General features: G+C 43.5%; 2 protein-coding genes across 2 annotated transcripts in view; one reads left to right on the top strand and one right to left on the bottom strand.

The window, feature by feature from the left end:
- The window catches only part of DOP1A (DOP1 leucine zipper like protein A), a 70074-nt gene extending 59832 nt beyond the window's left edge, over window positions 1–10242 (bottom strand). The window contains exon 1 of the mRNA XM_076333148.1: window positions 10194–10242. The gene's annotated coding sequence lies outside the window, so the exon portion shown is untranslated. The remainder of the gene's footprint in view (window positions 1–10193) is intronic.
- Window positions 10243–15702: 5460 nt separating this feature from the next.
- UBE3D (ubiquitin protein ligase E3D) overlaps window positions 15703–19952 on the top strand; it is an 85855-nt gene continuing 81605 nt past the window's right edge. The window contains exons 1-3 of the mRNA XM_076333141.1: window positions 15703–15790; window positions 16349–16548; window positions 18468–18558. Of these exons, the coding sequence (XP_076189256.1) occupies window positions 15729–15790; window positions 16349–16548; window positions 18468–18558 (353 nt within the window). The 5' untranslated portion in view covers window positions 15703–15728. The remainder of the gene's footprint in view (window positions 15791–16348; window positions 16549–18467; window positions 18559–19952) is intronic.

Genomic DNA, 19952 nt, shown 5'->3' with positions numbered 1-19952 from the left:
AGTACCCTGGCAGATTCGTGCTCCCTGCTTTTTGTTCCTTTAATTAGCAGGTGCTTCTGAAGATAAATTGATAAGAGCCCAGCTTTAAGCCTCCCAAATTTTTTTCTTTTTTTTTTTTAGTACTAGAAGAACATTAAAAAAGTGTTGCTTCAGTCAGAGACAGCACACCGCCACTGTGTGTGGTGGAGACGGACCTTCGAGAACCCTCCCACCCCCAACCTTTCATGCGTGGGTACATGTAAGGTGCCAGACAAGCCTCTCTTCTGCTGTCGTCACATTTATCTTTTCATCTACAGAACAACCAAAATTCCACATTAATGATTTCTTTATCCTTATTACTATCTTTCTCCTCATATTGCTCATCTCCTGGTTTCTCAGCATTGTAAGGAAAGTTGCAAGAAAGAAGAAAAACAAGAAAGGGAAAGACAAAAAGAAGAAAAAGAGCTGGGATAGCAGGAGTGAATAAACAGGCCAAGAATTACAAACCTTTTGCACTCTTGATTCTGATGGCAGACTAATAATGACAGATTGTCTCCAAGGCAGAACAGAAATGCAAACCATTACTTGAAAAACATATTCTGGGTGCCAAATTGATAGACTTCACAATATCCCACTGGCGTAAAGCACTTAGATCTCACTTTTTATTTAAAAAAATTACTTCATGTGGTTTCATTTTATAATAACCATCTTTCTTTGGATTAAGTCCAGAAAAAGATCAGGTTTGCTTTGAAAAAGCTGTAGAATGCCAACAGATTTCTCGGAGACAGTTGCTCAACCGCCAATGTCTGATCTCCAAAAGTAAAATAAAGTATTAACACTAAAAAAAGAAGAAAGGACCGACATACAAAAGCAGCATAATTCTCATTTTTTCGAGGCACAAAGGATGGAGACAGAACTTGACACAGCGAATAATGCTTTCTGAGTGAAGAAAGCATCAGCATCCTTTTTTATCCAGCTAAAGCATAAATGCAACCACTTATGGCTGAGTGGAAAACAGGGCTCTGTCTTCCTCAAGTGCTTGAAAAACCTGAAAGCTGAGAGTGGACTGATTCAGGATTATCAAAGGTTAGACAAAACCAGCAGGAACACAGGGTTAAACAGGTAGCTTTTTTTTGGACTTATTAACTGATCAGAATATTCTCTTCCTTTTAAAAACAAAAAACATTAACAACTTTGACTGAATAACCTATACTTTTAGACAAGCCTATTGCACACCAGCTGATACTGATGAACTTACTCTAGTCATGTAATTGATATTTACATTTATCCGTATGTTGTCAGTGAATTTAATCATTATGAAGTTTTGTATAGAGAAGAAAAAACATACTCTGTTTTCTTACTACTCTATGGTTATCATTTCATTTTTCTTTCTTAAAAAAAGTTTTATATAGTTTGAGGTTACAGGGAGAGAACGAATTTCTTGCATATTTTTTTCCCACGATGAAGTCTCTATTTTAAACATCTTCCAAACCATATCCGTAGCCATAATAAGCCAGGGATGCAGAGAAGATACTATGTAAATATTATGTATTATTTTTATAAACCTGGCACTATTTTTATTCTAAGATCATTGAAACTACAGGAATGCCCATTTTTATTAGCTCTCATACATAAAAATATACTTGTCCTACAAGGTTTACTTTTTGTTTAGCCTGACGATATTCCAAAATACAGCTTTTAATCTTTTCTTGTTTCTATCATGTATTCTTACTGATACTTTTCTCTTCTCTTCATCTATAATAAAACTGCAGATTTAACAACATTTAATTTTACAGCACTGATATTTCAATACAATGTTAAAGCTTAGCATCTCCTTATAAGTATCACACCCTTATTCTTTCATGGTTTACTACTTTGAAAAATGAGATAAATCATAAAATTTGACAGACCAAAATCATTGAAAAATAGCAGTTTCTGCCACATCATCAAACAGCCCAAAGGATAAACCATTTATCTTGCCATTCCACAATCACCATTTAGCATGAGGGCCACCTTTCCTTGGAATGTTCTTTATTTATTTCTCTTTTTAAACAAAGGTATGAAGAGCAGCATCTTTTGCTTTTGTTTTTTTTTTCCCCTTTTGGCATACCTAATGAGATGAGTAAAGCTTCTCAGATTGAAGGTTCAGCCACTCTCATGAGTCTGGACATAGGTAATCATTGACCTGTTAGATGACCACGCCTCTTTTTAATGGGTGACAAAAAGTGAATGGGGGTGTCTGAGCAGAAGGCTTATTATCAATGAGGAAGAAACTACCTAAGGAGTGCTATACACTTTCAAACTATTTCACAAAACCATGTTTAAATCATAAGTGATTGCAGAAGTAGGTCTTGACATTTACTACCTTCCACTTCACCTTCTCATGGGGATTAAAAAACAGACACCGCACAATTCTGGATATACCTGGATGCCTGTAGAGTCTTTGAGTATGACTTTGACAAGGAAAGCAGTTACCTGGGGCTGCGGATCTCCTTTTGCTGGGGGTTGTGTATATTGTGTTCACAGAGCAGCCTTCAATTCCCTTCATCAATGAGGTGGTATTGGTTTTCCTCTGAGTCCTGTCAAGACGATACTGCTATAGCTGTGTTTTCCACAGCAAATGCTCTTCTTTCACAACTCATATCCCTAAGAGCCTTCTGTCTCACATCAACACGAACTATTAACCTGTTTAAGAGGCTCCAAATGGTTTTCACTGAAGCTAAAGAAACTCAGTTGAGAAGAACAGCTTAATCAACACTTGTTCAATAAAAGTAGCTTTCATCTAGATTCTGTCTCAATTTAATCACAAGGTTATAAGACTTCCCAATGATTCAGAAGCTCTCCAGTACCTGTTGTACCCCAAAGCTCCTCTTCAGGTTTGATTTGCTACTGTTCCACTCTTACATTTTTCAAGCCTCACAGAATTGCTCTATTTGTCTGCTTCGCACCAATCTACAGTACTGAAATGGTCGCTTTCCGGTACAACTCAAGGGGGTGATCACTGTGGAGCACAAATCTGCGTACATCATGTCACTTCAAGAATTCTCAAGATTTGTCCCAAGTACTGTAAGAACCTGAGCTCACAAACTTGCTCCCTTTGAATTCCTCAGAGTTTCAGCTTTGCAATATTTTAAGGCTTTTCTAAAATTGTTTACTGTTTCAAGTGTGGCTATGTGACATACAGTAAAAGAACTAATAGGTAATTAAAAAGCAGATGAGAAAAATTTCAAATTTCACAGTACTGAGCTATCGCTTTTTAAGCTGTGTACTGTGCCCACATACCAAGCTGGTAACTGCAGAAACACATTTTTATTTAAATAGACTTAATACAAACACAGATTTGAACACATGGAAAACAGAAGCCTTGTCATTTGGTAATTTATTATGCTTTGCTTCCTCTCAGAAGCATTTAAAAGCATGAATAGCAAAATAAATACTGGAAATCCCAGGCTAGTCTCTTAAGATAAAAATTAAATGTTGGAAATACATACATTCTTCTATCACCGAAGATAAAGATTTTCCAATTACAGCTAATTACTCTATTTCTAAATTGACTTTCTACAGAGTCCTCTTATTTCAGAATTTTTCAAAGAGGCATCTCTAATGTCTTCTGAAGAATAGGAACCGTTCGAGCTTGTTATTTTGGCCAATTGCTATTCAGTACAGTAATGAAAGATGCAAAAAAGCCATATTACCCAAATAAACAAAAAAAAAACAACCCAGACTGTATAATTAACTATAATTAGCCATGATCTCATTAGTATCCTTCAACAGTATAGAGCACTTAAGATCTAATATTGTGATTAATAACTTCCCAGTATACTTTTCTACCCAGTCAAAATTCACAAGTGGAAACAGCTTATTACATTTTTCTACAGAAAAACCGACACTGCTTTAGGTGTTAAAATTCCTTTCCATGACAAAATTAAATTAAATCAGCATAACAATCTGTGCATTACCTATACCGGCCACTTCTAAATCAACACAAGCTGTTTTCCTGAGAGTGATTCTCATGCAAACAAGAATTAAATGAGAGAAAAACCTATGGCTTGTACTACAGAGGTTAGATCAGGTACCCAACTGGATGCACTCCCTCCTGGCTTTAGGATCTACAACCTGTGTTTATTATTTATTATTACACAAAACCCAAGTTGTCAGTAAAAAGAAACTAAGTACACTTTTTCTTCTTTTGCGTATACAGAGTCACAGAAGAAAGACAAGTGGAATAAAATTGTAAGTCTACCACTGAGCATAGTCGATGGCAATACATAAGGAACGTAAAACGTTCTTTCTGCTATTGCTGTTTTATGGTATTCCAAAGTCTGACTTACACCAGACATGAGTTCACAAAGAGGAACAGTAACAAGCTTAAAAATTCATAAGTAATATACAAGCCTTCTCAGTAATCAGCTTCTCTATTCACTGTTTAAGAAAACAAATTTATAATTATGAACAATCTCTAAATGAATGTATTTGCTTTAGAACATAATTTTTCAGAAGTAAAAAAGTATCAAATCTACATCTATCTGTTTATCGGAGGGGAGAAGAAAGTGACCAAAGACTTCTCACTCTCGTTGGTAAACACACATCTCTTCCAATTGCCTCTTAAAAACAGATTTTAGGGTGACATTTTAATCCCTCCACTCACTTCTATTTTCTTACAGCTTTTCAATATATAATAGGTGAACTACAAAACAGTTTTATATACTAGACTGAAATTTTGATTCCAGACCCACCAACAGAACACTACCGATTCCTTTTCTTCCAGCCCTTGTGCACTGTGCCTGCATACTACTCAGGACTGTCTTAATGTTTGTGGCAAACTACGAGGAAAAAAGCAGCCCTGTTCACTACAGGGATCTCCAAGCACTGCTGTAATAAAGCAATAAAAGGTTTCCTCTGTTAAAATAATCTTTGACTTAATGCCAAACAATTATTTTAACCACATTGAACAGTTAAAAATTAATTCAAAAAAATCTGAATAAAGCAAACTAAATACATATTAGCCAATGAAAGTACTGTAGTGGCATACAACAGATGCTGAAGTGACAATGTGATACTCAGTGTAACAGACATCATCTTTTCTAGAGTTAAGTCCTCCTGCACTACATGAATGCTGGAATCGTACTTACACTGAAGCTTCTACTTTTAAAATATCATATTCTTCTTGAGATCAAATCAAACATTCAGATTTCACAGATCTGAACTTATGTAAATGAGCGATGATAATCTGAATCTTCGTTATAACTCAGGTCAACCATTAACTGAAAATATTTTCTTCTTCATAAAACAATATTTTCCCATGTGTTTTTCCTTTCTAGGAACAAATGATTCCTGAGTTATCTATCTACTATATCGTAACTTAATCAGCATGCATTTTACATCTAAAATCAACAAAACTCCAGATATCCACGCTTCTTATTTTAAATTATGCAAATGATCTAACACGTCTTATTAAAAAAGAGATGGCAATTTAAGTCAGAATAACACAACATAGAGAAAAATGGGGAAATGCTTCCTTGAATTTGTGGTTATCCTTCAAGGCTCACTTACAAGTACTTTTCTTGTCCCTTCTTCCCTTTGTTGGCCACTGTATTTGAACAACCAATATTTCAACCTATATCTAGAACTGGTCACTATTTCCCTCTTATTCAATTACACATTTGAAGGAAAGAAAAACAAAACAACCACTTAGAATTTAACCTGCACTCTTGACATGTTTGCAGAGGGTTTCCTCCTTAAACTTAATTTCATCTCAGCTCACAGAGTTACCATCTTCATACCCAATTTCAATTATAGCAGCAATGCATCCGTCAAAGAAATGTAAACAATCTGGGTAAAGCCATTTTTTTAATAATCTTTATTTCAGTCTCCAGGCTGAAGCCCAACAATCCCAAACGCAGAATTTAACATTTAAGATTTTTTTTTTTTTTTTAAATATATGAAATGTAACCTCCTGGAGTCAACCAGTCACTTTGACAATGCCAAGCCAAACAGAAACACAAAATCCTTACTCAGAAATTAAGTATAACATTGTATATAGTGTGTCACCTACTGTTCCCTGGACCAAAACAAACTGCTGCCATCCTGAAAAAGGTTGGCTTGCGCCCTGGGTTGGTAGGGCCTTTTTCAGCTATCCACAATCAAACCTGCAGCATCACGCAGTTAGCAGTTTTCCCACCTTCATAAAAAGATCCTGAGACTGCATATTAGAAATAAGGCTGTTTGGATTACTCTAAACAGAATATGGAAGGTATTTATCTGACATAGCTAAATCCATGGTAACCACACAAGTTTGGTGGGTTGGAAAAATCATTAGCAAAGAGAAAACGAGCATGTTCCAGTGTGAGTGCAACTGCACCCTCCCCGTGGCTCCCATACCACCGGCCAGCACCGTGAGCGCTGTGCTCTTCCTGTCCCACAGTGGAACCGCTCAGCTCCCACACGCACCGACTAGGCTTTGAGGCTACTGCCCTCTCTGTTGAGCAATGATTGATAAGTGCATGATTTCAAATAGTTACCTTCTCTCTAGATGTCTGAGCACAGCAACAAGACAAGCTCTCTAAAATAAACTGCAATTATTTTCACTTTTACATGTTTCAGCCTCATGTCTTCAAATGGTCACTATACCCTCTCTGATGAGAATTCCTTTTTAACTAGCTAGTGCTCCTCTTCCGATGTTTTCCAAGCCTTTACTGACAGAAGACTTATCTTGAGGTATTCTTTTTCTTTCTTATTTTTTACTCTCAGCAAACCAGTAAGTCCAATTAATATAGTAGTACAGTTAAAATAAACAAAAAAAGCCATAGCAAACATAACAATGAAAAACAACTCAAACCAGTATGACTACGTTTAAACCTAGATTTGTAGGTTTGTTTTAAAGGGGAGTTTGCCAACTTCCGGATACTTTTCAGCTTGGTAGACAAAAAAAGGATGTACATGAGTTTCACCATCTTGCATTATGCTTGCAGCACTCTCCTCTACCGAGAGAGAAGCCTTGCTTCCAGGGTAAGGCTGTGCCTTTACATCGTGACATCTCTTTAAATATTCTGATACACGGTTTAACACAGAATCTACCAACTTAACAAAAAAAAAAAAAAAAGTGGTAGCCTGACAATGTATTCATTTATTCTTTGCCCACAATAACTTTAAAATTGAAGATTTAAACAAACCTTTCATTCATCCATACCCATCATTCTAATAATATGTAGCTTCAGGCGAGTTTAACATTCTGTCTCTAAACAACCCTAATATTTCTTTTCACAAAAACATGTCAGAAGTTCTCATATCCTTATCATTGCCTTACTCTGGTAACCTTTTAATACAATGCATTTGGGCAAGACTTTGTCCAACTTCCTTTTTTATTATACCCTGAGGTCCTAAGATATTACTCATTCATTCATTTTGAATTTCAACTCATTTCTATCATTTTATTCTGATTTTAATTCTGAAATAGTGTCATATGCCATACGGTATATGCATAGGTAATGCATACCTATGCATTATCTAGATTGTGGTTATATTTTGCAATGCATCTGATTTCACATATTCTGCAGATGGATTTCAAAGGAATTTGTAAAGTAGAATCCTTTTCTGACTGTTCTGAAAATGGTGGCTGGACCAAAACTTGTTCACTCTCTTTATCCTCAGAAGTAAGCCAGAATAGTAAGCCATAAATGTAAGGTTAAATTCCCTTTGATTTTTGCAAATTGTACTAGAAACCAAATTAGGCAAAGCACCATTCGTCAGCTTTACATAATTTTTTATGCTTATATTGAAGTACAAGTTTCTGATAAAAATAGGGATGTGTTGACTACTGAAATCATTTACTGAGTCTCTTTGGTGCTTTTTTCTCATTTCTTGTTTCAGTTATTGGGGAAAAATGGTTGATCCTGCAGTGTTTCTTCTCCCCGAGCTCTCAGAGGGAAACATATCGCTTACTGTTTCTATTTATCATTCAACTTCTTTTCAGCTACAAGTCAGGGCAACATGATTATTAATCTGAAAGACAATTTGTGTGCATACAAATAAATTACTTCCATTTTTCTATTTCATGCTTTAGCAGGTATCATTTAGTTTAGTTTCTTTTCTATCTCCTATTTTTCTCAACAATTTTCAAAACAGGGTTTTTTTACAACATACTTCATACCTCTTCTTGGTTCTCCTCTACACACTGCATATTTAATATAATATAGCTCCACCAAAGTAAAAAAGAAAAAAAGTAGAATAGTAATAAGCATTTTCAGTCAGCCCAGCCCAAGCAGTCATTCCCAGCTAAGCGAGAAGACACCAGAGGTGGACAGCAGTAACTCTGGTCAAGAGAACTAAGTCAGCGATGAACACGTGGAAGCGTCCTCCCCTTATTCAAAGGGAGAACAACAGCAGAAGAAGAGAGGCTGAGCCCACTTACGCCAGACAGACTGCATTCTTACCCGTGTAGCTTGCTGTGCGGGCGACGAGTATTTCTAGTGGTCAGTGTAGCATGCCAGTATTTTTACACAAGAAAAGCACTACCAGTATAAACATGGCCTAACTTGCGAACATGACCACCCACTCAAATGCACAGCCACTCCACTAATGGAAGACATAGGATAACTTGTCTTTGCGAGGTGCTGTTTAAACATCTACTGTCACAGGTGCTACCAACAAGTTGGGAAAGTAAGACATTCAGTAAGTTAGAAATGCAGTCTCTCCTTCCCCATCTCTCATTTACACGATGCTTAGTTTCCAAAAGTGCCTATTCTCACTTCAATTAAAACAAAACCAGGAATTTGGTACAACATACTGTTGACATTCCACCTGTTTCCAAACTGACATTCCTCCACATGACATTCATCCATGTTATATCAAAAACAACTGCACGTTTTGGATAATCACAGTATTTAGACATCACACTATTATTAGATCTGCAAAAGGTCTACTGTATTTCAGCCTGTTTTTGAAAAGTTACCTGTATTTCAAACAAACAAACAAAAAAGCAAATCTGACAGCCAGGCCAGCATAAGTATTTAACACAGACAGACTGAGGCTTGGCAACAAAATGAAAGACTATGATCTTCAACCTTATATTATGCCCCCGTATTTCCTGCAAGCATCTAGCCCATTACTATTTAGATAGAGTCTTCCCACCACCTCACACTCCTATAGCTGGAATTCAGGTATCACATTACGCAGTTAACCTGAGAACCATAACACATTCACTATTACTGCATACAGAAAGAAGATCCAGGAGTGCAAGGGTTCTTGCCAATCAGCAACGACAACAAGGGTCGAGCCACCCAGAACAAGCTCATCAAAACCTGCACCCCATATCCAGCATATTTTAGGATACTTAAAGAGAGAAATTGTTTAGGATTTTCTGGTTATTGTTACAGGTATGCAAACGTTATTTCTAAAAAACATTTAACACCAGAAGCTGTCACATATTTACGCTTTTCAAGCGGGCATCACAAGATTTAAGGCCATCCCTGCATCAACAGATGACATTTTACCCCACACTACACAAACTAGGGGCAGCCATATGCCCCATGTATCCTTCCAAACACCAGACGCACCAACTCAAGCAGCCGAGCCAGCCAGCCAGGAATCTGGCCCAAAAGAGGCCCACAGCCCTTAGACGCTCAAGGTCAAAGCAGGACAGCTCTGGCAGCCCAGCGCCGAGCTTGTTCCCAGGCGGAACGGGACCCCTGAGGAAGCCCCTCCACGAAGGGCGAAACCAGGCCCCGCCAACAGTGCCCGCGGCAGGTGCCGGGGTGGGGAGCGGGGGGGGGGGGGCGCGGAGAGGCTCTGCAGCCTCGAAACCCACCCGGGCCCGCGTTGCTCTACGGGGGACAGCACCGGGGAGTGGAGGGTAGACCACGGAGCGGCTGTCGGGCGAGTCAGGTGCCACAGGTTAATTGACGCAGAGCAATTAACAGGCTAACCGCTCACCCCAGGCTCCTCGGCACCTGCCCCCAGGCCAGCTTGGGCCCGGCCCGGCCCTCGCCCTCCCTGACGGTGCCCGCGGCCCGGCACGGGGAGGGGAGGGGAGAGGAGAGGGCCGGCTCGGCTCCAGGGGCGGACCCGCTCGGCTGCAGCACCCTCCCCAGCACTGGCGCGGCGACGGGGAGGGAGGAGGGGAGCGGCCGCCGCCAGGGCCCGCAGCCTACCCGCGCCGGGAGGAGGAGGAAGAGGAGGAGGAGGGAGAGGAGGGGGCGCCGGGCGAGCGGCGTTACCTGAGCGACCCGAGCGGAAGAGCCCGACCGCCACCGGCACCCCCGCGCCGCCCTGACAGCTCCCGGCATGCACTGCGGCGCGCCCCGCCCCGCCCGCGCCGCGCCGCGCCCCCTGGCGGGCCGCCGCCGGCAGGGCGCGCGGGCGCGGAGCGAGGCGCGCTCTTGCGCAGCGCGGGCGCTGTGTGGCTGCGTGAGCGCGCAGCGCCCGGCGGGGACCCGCCCTCCCTTCGGTGGCGGAAGCCCGTGAGTAACGCGTGGGTGGTTTGCGGCGGTGGCGCGCGCGCCTTGCGTGGCGGTGTGTTCACGTACGGCACCTGCGCTGGCGCGGGAGTCGCCTGCCCGGTTTTAGTGGCACGTTGTGCGGGGGAGGAGGTGGCTCTGTGCGCGTGGGCTGCGCCTTTCCGTGAGGGAGCTTCTTGGGCCTCGTCGATGATGTCGTCGTCGTGCCGGGTGTGGGGAAAGCGTGCAAGTGGGCACATCTGCACTGATGGAAATAAAAATAAGGGGTTTATATATATATATGTATATATACTTATGTTGCCTAAACTTTACATAGTTCACCAAATACAGCGCGGGTAAAAATGGAAGGCAGGGGGTACTTCAGAAAGTATTGTCGATTATGTTAGTAGTAGTTGTATTTAGAATTTTCTAAAATTTGTTGTGACTGGTATTCTTGAGTGCTTACTACACAGAAAGGTGGGGGGGGGGTGCCCACATGGACGGTGTTGCAGGGAATTTTTTACTGCAAGAGCAAGTGGAGAGTACAGTTCTTGGACTGCAATCTGTTAGTTTCAAAGTCATCGTTACGGTTCTCAGATTTAAGCAGGCTTCATAATCGCAAACAGTTATTATGGTTATAAATGGCTTAAGTAACTGCAAAAAAAAAGTGCATTCGTCTTATAAAATAAATCTTTTAGGCTTTGTCTGAAGACAGGTAAGTATTTCTAAAATATTGCCAGGGGAAAATCTCATAATATTTATAAATCTTCTACTCGGTGATTTATGTTATCAGCCAATGTTTTATGAACCCTAATTTTATTCTCCAGACTTGGGATGATAATAAAGAGGAAATGCGATTTGTTTTCTCGTTAAACTATTCCAAGATTCAGTAGGTGAGAATCAGTTACTTTTTGAAAGCTCGCAGTTCCCACTGGTTTTCTGAGGCATTGAGTATGACTCTACAGGTCGTGTATTTCCAATTAAAATGGTGAATTTACATTTATTTTTCTTTGAAGATACTTACAAATGCATCTGAGATTTAATTCTTAACTAGGCTTGGTGGTGCTTTTGGAGCTATTTAAAAGTGGTGATCTTCACAGAGGTGATGGGACTTCCAATAACTAACTACCTGCTTTCACATGCCCCTGGGCTGTAAAGCACTTAGATTGCTACGCTTCCCTTTTGCTGAATTTAGTAGTAGCAGTTACAACTCAGAGCTCTCAAAACAGTTCTCTGAAATTGTCTCACCAACTTTATGTGCGGTGGCAATCAAAAAACCCCCACAAAACATTGTATGTTATCAGGAAGAATATTGAGAACAAGATGGAGGGTGTTGTTTGGCTGCTATATAAAACGCTGGCGCAGCCTCAGATTGATTACTGCATCAGTTCTTGTCTTCACGGCTCAAGAAGGATGTAGAGGAGTTAGGGAAGGCACTGAGGAGGGATGGAGCCACTGCCTTACAGCAAGAGCAATAACGGCTGGGACCGTTCGATATGGAGAGAGAAGACGGGGGAGAGGATTGATCAAGATTTACAAAAGCACGGAAGGTACAAAGTTGTTGTTAACCGAATCCCACAGTATGAGAATGAGGAGGCACCTCATGAAAACAGTGGAAGATCATTTTTCAGACATGTAAAGAAAATGCTTTTCTGCAAAGCAGATTGTGAACTTCTATTCGGTATTGCCTCTGGTATTGCCACCAGAGGTTGAGGACTTGAACACTATCCGTAAGTTCAAGGAGGCGTTATTCGTATTGATGGCAAACACATCCGTTAGTGGACACTGAAGGAAATAGGCAGGGATGTGCCCTCCAGCATCCCTAATACGACGAGAGATGCAGGGGAAGTAACCACACCAAGGAGTTCTTCCTAAACAGTATCTCCTTTTACTGACATTGGAATCAAAATGCTGGGCTAGATGCACCACTGATGCTAGGTGCCCTCGCTCTGTAGGACATTTACCTTCATTTCTGTGTAGTTACTTCACTGCAGAAATGGTGAGAAACCTGTAATAGACAATTTTGAATAAATTAAGCTCACACCCTGCAAATACTTAAGATTACTCATAACTCTGTAGCCTTGTGTAAGCCTTTGTAAAGTCAGGGCCCAAGGCCATTTTACTAATAGTGGGAGTCAATTCTCTTATAATTACATGGATTTTATGTTTGACGTGTGACCTGCTTGCTCAGAACAATTTAACCTGCAATATGTACATTGGTTTGTGAAGTAACTGGAAATGAAAGCCACCATGTGGACTAAATATTTTTCTTCCTTAAAAAAGCAAACAAACAACAAAATCCCAAAACACCACCCTCAGAACGGCATGCAGAGAGTATAGTCTGCATCTTAGAATACTTGAAGAAATTCATGCTTTGTAAAAAAAAAAAAAAAAAAAAAATACTTGGTTGAGACAGTTTAGCTGACTATTGTCTGCCATATTTTTCCCACAAAATCTAACCTTACTCCATCCACTTCTCTGAGACTCTCCTAAGACATCTACTTGGTTTTGCCAATTCCAAGGACTAAGATTACTTCAAAGTAATCATGTCTTAGATAGTAAATTGCTATGAAATTAACGTGCAAATCTGCCTTTTTGTTTGAAGCTTTGCAGATCATGTTTTCAAATAACTCTGCAATCACAAAAGGTCTCGTGACCTTCATAGAAAGTAAACACCTAACATTGCAAAACACTCTTTTTTTTCCAAAGCAAAAGCTTCTTTCCTTGTCCTCACATACAGACCATCAACAGCCTCTTATATACTGTGAGGGCGGCGTGCTGGGTGAAGCATGCAGTGGTGACAGTGCTCATGAGTTAAGGGACAGTCACGCAGGGGTGTCAAGGTGGGCTTACAGTCTCTTGATAAAAGACCTCGTGAGAGGCAGTAGGAAGCCTCACCCCAGAGCAGCAGATGCCTGTGCTAAGGGTCTGTTTGTTGTGAGTGCAGTGTGACAGCATTCAAGAGCTGGGTGAGCGTGGACTGGGAGGAATTCGGGCAGACTTGTAATGTTGCAAGAAAGGGCAGAGAGGGGGTTGTTCACAAGGCAGGAGGCGGGTGGTGGTGCAGTGGCACGCCACCCGACACAGTCCCCAACGCTGACTGGGGAGCCTGCCCTGGCTCAGCAGAGGCCTCTGCTCACACAGAGCTTTGTGGGCATGGTGGGTTGACCCCAGCCAGCTGCTAGCTCACTGCTCCGCGGGGGGAGAACGAGAAGAGCAAAAGCAAGAAAAGTTGTGGGTCAAGACAATGATGGTTTAGTAAGTGAAGGAAAGAGGGGAAAAAAAAAAAACATACGAAGACAATCACACACCACCTCCCACAAGGAGGCCGCTGATGCCCAACCAGTCTCCGAGCAATGGCTACTTTGGAAAGACTACACCCCCAGTTTTTATTGCTGAGCATGACATTATGTGCTATGGAATATCTCTCTGGTGAGTTCAAGTCAGCTGTCCTACCTCTCCCCCACCCCAGCCTCTTCCCTACCTCCAGCCTACTTGCTGGGGGGAGCAGAGTGAGACACTGAGAAGGCCTTGACAGTGTGCACTGTTCAGCAACAGCTAAAACATTGGTGTGTTATCAACACTGGTCACAAACCCTAAGCACAGCATCATATGGGCTGCTGTGAGGAAACTCCATCCCAGCCAGACCTAGTATGGGGAGCTGCAGTTTCGGAGGCCTGGGGCTGCAGGGACCACCCTGCAGAGGTGGTGCTCTTGCTTGCTGGATGTGTGCAGTGGTGAGGAGTTGTTGCCAATCTAAGGAGCTTGAGGAGGAGTCCAGCAGACTGTGCGGTACCAGGGAAGATGAAAAAGAGTTTGACAGGGTCTTCCCGGAGACCCTGTGGAAGTGAGAGCCCAAACTGCACAGAAGGAGGCGCAGCTAGATTGTGGTCCGGTGTAGGGAAATGGAGGGTTTCTCATGATGGGGAAGGCTGGAAGCTTGTGACTTCTAGCAACAGGAAGACAGCTCCTTCTCCACCTGCAAATCTGCAACTGGAGTATAGGCTCCATGCCCTGGTAGCAGATGACAGGGAGGAAGGCTTATGTGGGGAAGCACCACAGTTGGCCAAGCCTGAACCACACAGCAGCACCACCAGGAGAAAGTGGTGGATTGGAACAGTGGGTGACTCCGTGCTGTGAAGGATGGAGGACCCCATCTGCCAACCTGACTTGCTGTATGGGTTTTTTGCTTGCTGGGGGCTTGGATCCAACGTGTTGCAAGGACACTGCCAAGGCTCACCCATCCTTCAGCTTACTACCCCCAACTGCTTGTCCACATGAGCACCAATGATACTGCCCTCTCTGTGAAGCAGCATCTTGGGTATGTGGAGCTCTTGTATGGGCTGGGCAATGGGCTGGGTCAGAGCTTGCACGTCAGGATCAGAAGAGAAGCCAGTGAGGGCGACACCTTGGTGGGAGCATGTTACAGACCACTCGATCAGGATAAGGAAGTGGATTAAGTCTTTTGATACAACCCAAGGAAGTCTCTGTCACAAAGCCTGGTTATCATGGGGGACTGCTGCCCCTGAGAAGGACGAGGCCTGGGCACCAGTAGAGACCAGGAGTGCCCAGCTGGGGAGCAGCTCTGTGGGGAAGGCCCTGGGGCCCTGGTGGGCAGTGCGCTGAGCTGGCCCTGGCAGCAACAAGGGCCAACAGCATCCTGGAGCAGAGCCTGTAGATCAAGGAGACTGATTATCCCCCATTACTTGGCACTCGGTAGACCACATCTAGGAGTCTGTCCCCAGTCTTCCTCCCATGCCCCTTTCAGGGAAGGTGTCTGTAAACAGGACCAAGTTTGTTGGACACCACCAGGACGGTTGGGGCTGGAGCACTGTGAGGTGAGATGGCTTGGGGGGGGGGGACACCCACCACAGCCCCCAGTGCCTGTGGGGAGGTGCCTGAGAAGACAGACCCAGGCTCCTCACAGCGGTGGTGTGGCAGGAGGACAGGAGACAACAGGCAGATGTTGACACACAAGAGCTTCAGGCTGGGCTAAAGAAAACCCCGTGAGGCCAGCCGAGCCCTGGAGCGGCTGCCCGGGCAGACCGTGCAGGCCTCGACCTCGGGGCTTCGGGACCCGACGGGACCCAGCCCTGGGCACCCAGACTCGACCCCACAAACGACCGCGGGGCGAGCGGGGGGCGGGCAGCAGCCACCCCGCGGCGCCTTCCCGCCGCTGCCAGCCGGGGCGTCGCGGGCGCCGCCAGCGCCGAGCTGTAGGCGGCGCTGTGGCGGGCGGCCGCACCCCGCCTGCGCCGGCCGGCCGGCGGAAGAGCGGTAGCTTCCGGCGCGGGCCGCCGGAGCTGTTCTCCCGGCATGGCGGGAGGGTTTCTGCTGGAGATCAGGCGGGGGACGCAGAGCGCGTTGCTGGTTATCCGGTAGTGCGGGGGCGCTGCCTGCCTTCCGCCGCTCGGGCCGTGCGGAGCGGCCGGTGCCGGCGGGGGAGGCGCTGGGCGCGGCGGGTCTGGCTTTTAGCGTCCTTAGCCTTAAATTGGGGGGGGCGGGGGGAACCGGGTTATGTACCGGCGCCTCCCCCCGCCCTTCCCGTCTTGTGCGACTCGGAAAAGCCTGAGTTACTGTGCAAATAAATGCTTCCTGAGAACGGTGGTTTATTTCTCTCGATTGCCCCTCACCCCTACGGGAGGCCCCGGTTTACCGCGTGGGTCCCGGGCCGCGACTCGGGCCGCGGGGGAGCTGCGAGCCGACCCCGGGCTCGGTCCACCCGGGCCGCGGGCGAGGCGTCCCGCGCCCGCTCACGCCGCCTTCGCGTTGTGTCTTCGCCCAGCACGGAGCTTTTAGTGCGTTGCGCGAGCCGCAGCCCAGCTGTGGTGCCTTAGCGCTGAGGCCCTTCTCGCCGGTTTTGGCTTGCGCGTGTAAAGTAGCAGCTTGCCCCGACGCTTCCTTTCTGAGGTAAACCCGTTACTTTGCGTCCCCAGCGAGGCGGACCTCCCGAGCTCGCCGGTGGATGTTTCGGTGGCCGCGGACGGCCTGGAAGCGAGAAGCGGCGGGAGCTGCGAGGCGGCGGCGCTGCCGGCAGAGGTCAGGCTGGCCCCGTCCTCCTGCCGCGGCCTGCGCCGCCTCCCCGGCGACGGCCTGCACCTGCGCATGCGCCTGCGCCGCCCGCCGCCGAGCGCCGGTAAGGCTGGGGCGGGGCGGGGCCCGGCCCGCGCTGCCGGCCCGCTCGACGCTGGCCGGGAGGGGAAAGCTTGGCCCGTTGCTTAAAAAAAGGCCGCTTTGCTTGGGGTTGCCTGAAACCTTACTGTTTTAAGTGACGTGCAAACAGAGACTTTAAAGTGTGGATTCTGCGGCACAGAAAACCCCCAAACCCAACTGGAGTTCATGGTCTCATTGTGCACGTGCTGTTGCTTTTTGTAAAAGGCTCTCTTTAGCTCTGAATTGAAGATTTAAACAGGAACTGGTAAAATTTAATAAAATTGTCAGTTTTAAAAATCGAAAGTGCAAAAGGTGGCGTAATGAAAGGGAGACATGGTCGCTCAGTAAGTGTTTTGTGTAGGAGTTCAAGAACTGCTCTCAGTTCCTCCCCCGTGCTTTCCCATATTACTTCAAAATTATTTGCTTTCCCTCCTATTTCGTGTTTGGTAGCTGAAAATGCAGTAATATGATTCATCCAGGCTATGGCACTAAGGTTGTCACCGACCACTTAATCGTAAAGGATTGTGATTTTGTGTTGAGGCTTGTTCTCGCAGCCTCAGTTTGCAGAGGTTCATGTTGCAGGTAACATCTGCAAAGTTACCTTCTTTATTTCCATGATGCTAATTCAGGTCTAGGATGCGATTGCATAAATAGGAAGCGTGGTGGTATAGCTGGTGCTTTCTTTCATTCTAGCATCCAAGCTCAATATGTTTAGATTCATTTAATAGGATGTGACACAGAAAGATATATTAAATAACACAAAAGTGTCATTGTGTGGTTTTAAAGTAGGAATGACCAATGAAGTGTGTGATGTACGATAATGGTTCCAGCACCAGAAACACACTGGAATACTCTGTTGATTTTATGGTATGCTGAGGTTGCTTCTGTATGTTAATCTGTAATTACGCACGTGCTTTGACAATTATACAAAAATTATTTAGTGCATCTTATTAATGAGGCGTGCTTCAAAAGATCAAAGATGACGTTTGAAAAATTTACCTTTGAAAGTCATACCAGTGAAAAACGTGTGTGAACCGGATAGTAATCGATGTATATATTGGATAACCTTACTTAGCCTTTAATGTTTTATATTAGTATGCAAAACTAGTTGTCTCTTATATGAAATTCTGGAACCTTTTAAAGTACTTTTCATTTGTGGTTGCAATCTAAATCTTAAATACTGAATACCAGTGCTGAGAATATACTTTGATTCTGAAGTTTGAGAAAGTGGGCAATGCAAAACGTATTAATACATAGAGCTAGGCTTACAGTTTTACTTTTCTTCTGCCTAATGTTATTTGACAATTTGTGGAGGCTTTTATAGCTCCTTTTTTAATTTGGAAAAGTTGTCTGAGCTGGCCTTTGTGAGACTGTTTTCACTTTGCTGGCCTGCAGAGGGTATTGCTCACTACCTATTCCTTGAGTGGTACCACAGTGGCTGGTAGCTTACCTGCCTGAAAATTTAAAACTAGTGTCCTCTCCCCCACCCCCGGACTATTTTGTGTTACATATTGGGATGTACCCTCATATTGCAGGAACACTGAGTAGCAGAAATATTATTACAAAAAAGTGGCATTGAATTTTAATTTATACAGTCTCTGTAATGATATCTATATCTCCGCTCCCCTGTGGAGAGGATTTGCACCTTTAAAATAATTATTCACGTATACAATTCCTACTCAGCAATATGGGGCATGAGGTGGAGATGCGAAGTTTTTCCTAAATCTAAGTACTTGCTTCTACAGGTAAATAAATTAAGGTTGTGTTTAAAATGTCAGCATTTTGCTTTGTTTGTTAGATTCTTATCTTTTTTGGTTTGAGGTATTTGGCAGGATTTTCCTGTACAAGTGACTGAAAATTTTACACAGTTTTGAAGATTAGTATGTCTTCTTCTGTCTATAGATTTGGTTTTTACTTTGAGGGGAAGCCTGAAACCACAGAAGAATTACGTCTTTTACTGTCAATCCTGTGGTGACATCATAGTAAAAGACCGGTGAGTACTGCAGTGTCTTGTATTTATAGCAATAAATGCCATAGTGATTGGTATTCATGTTACTTTGTGTACTTAGAGAGACAGCTAAAAGGTATTTATTTTGAAATCGATAGATGAGAACACTTTTGAAGCACTACGGATGAATAAAAGCAAAGTTACCTGAAACAGTTTTTCACCATTTCTTCGTTTCCTTCTTGATTTCATTCTGGCTGGAAGGTAGAATTACCTTACAAAGGGAGTTTGGTGCATCGCCCTGGAAGCTGGGAAATCTGGATTCTTTTCCTGCTTGTCTGCTTTGCTTTGAGCGAGACATTTCGTTTTGTAGCTGGACTTCCTCTATGTGTAAAATTTCTGCTTTGAGATCTATGCTTTTTGTTCATACAGAATCTCTTTGCACTCATCATAATAGTGTCTGGTTTTGCTGTACAAACAAGAAGCTGTAATATTTTGGCCTGGGAATACTGCAAATGTTCATAGTTTTCATTGATTTAAAAAATACTCGTAGTCTATTAGTAGCTGACATCTTTGCTGTGTTGAAGGGAATAAAATTGAAAATTTGAGCTTAGACTTCGTTCTTCCTCTGCGCTTCAGGGATCATCTTCAGTTCTGCTCAGTCTCTTACAAATTCTCTTCAGTCATAGTGCTGTAGTTATAGAGTGGCTGCTCAGAATGGGGATGTTGACCATAGGTCCCTTCTATCTGTTAAGCAAAACCAACCTCCACATAGTTCAGGGATGCTGAATTTGGGAAACACAAGAGCTGTTTCTTAGCTGTGTGACTCGGCCTTATCTCTGTTCCTTACAAAATCTGCACAGTGAATGAGAATTTTAATAAAAAGCTGCTGCATTTTCTGGCTCTTCTGATGAACAATTTTGACAGCTTCAGCTGGATAGATAAGAATTGTTAGAGATGCACTTGCAGCCTTTTACGATCTGTGTCACTCCTAATACTCAAAATGGTAATACAAATGTGGTATATTCTGTAAACTCGTGTTACTTTCTTGTCATACATATGGATTTATGGGTGGCTTGAATGTGACTGAATGAGGATTTCCTGGCTTTCTCTTCTGAAATGTCTCATCAGAAAGTCTAGTAATAACTCTTATTTTGATACATTTGTAGAGTAATGAAACTTCTAATTTCTAGTTAGTAACATTTGCTTTCAAAAGATACTGCACTTTTATATTTTCGTCTCTGAGTGGGCGTTTTCCTGAATTTCAGCGCATCAAATTCATATGCATGGAGTTTACATCTTTTGCTTCTGCACCCTATAACGTGACGCAGTCAGAATTTTTGAGAAAGGAAAAAGAAGGCATGTTCATGGCTCTTTGCTTGGCATTTCTCCTTGCAGGGAACCTCTGAGCCCCTCGAATGTTATCACTAAAAAAACATTAA

Source organism: Aptenodytes patagonicus, chromosome 3 (assembly GCF_965638725.1).
Source record: "Aptenodytes patagonicus chromosome 3, bAptPat1.pri.cur, whole genome shotgun sequence".
Lineage (NCBI taxonomy): Eukaryota > Metazoa > Chordata > Aves > Sphenisciformes > Spheniscidae > Aptenodytes > Aptenodytes patagonicus.
Note: the sequence above shows the minus strand (reverse complement) of the source record. Positions and strands in the feature narration are given on the sequence as shown.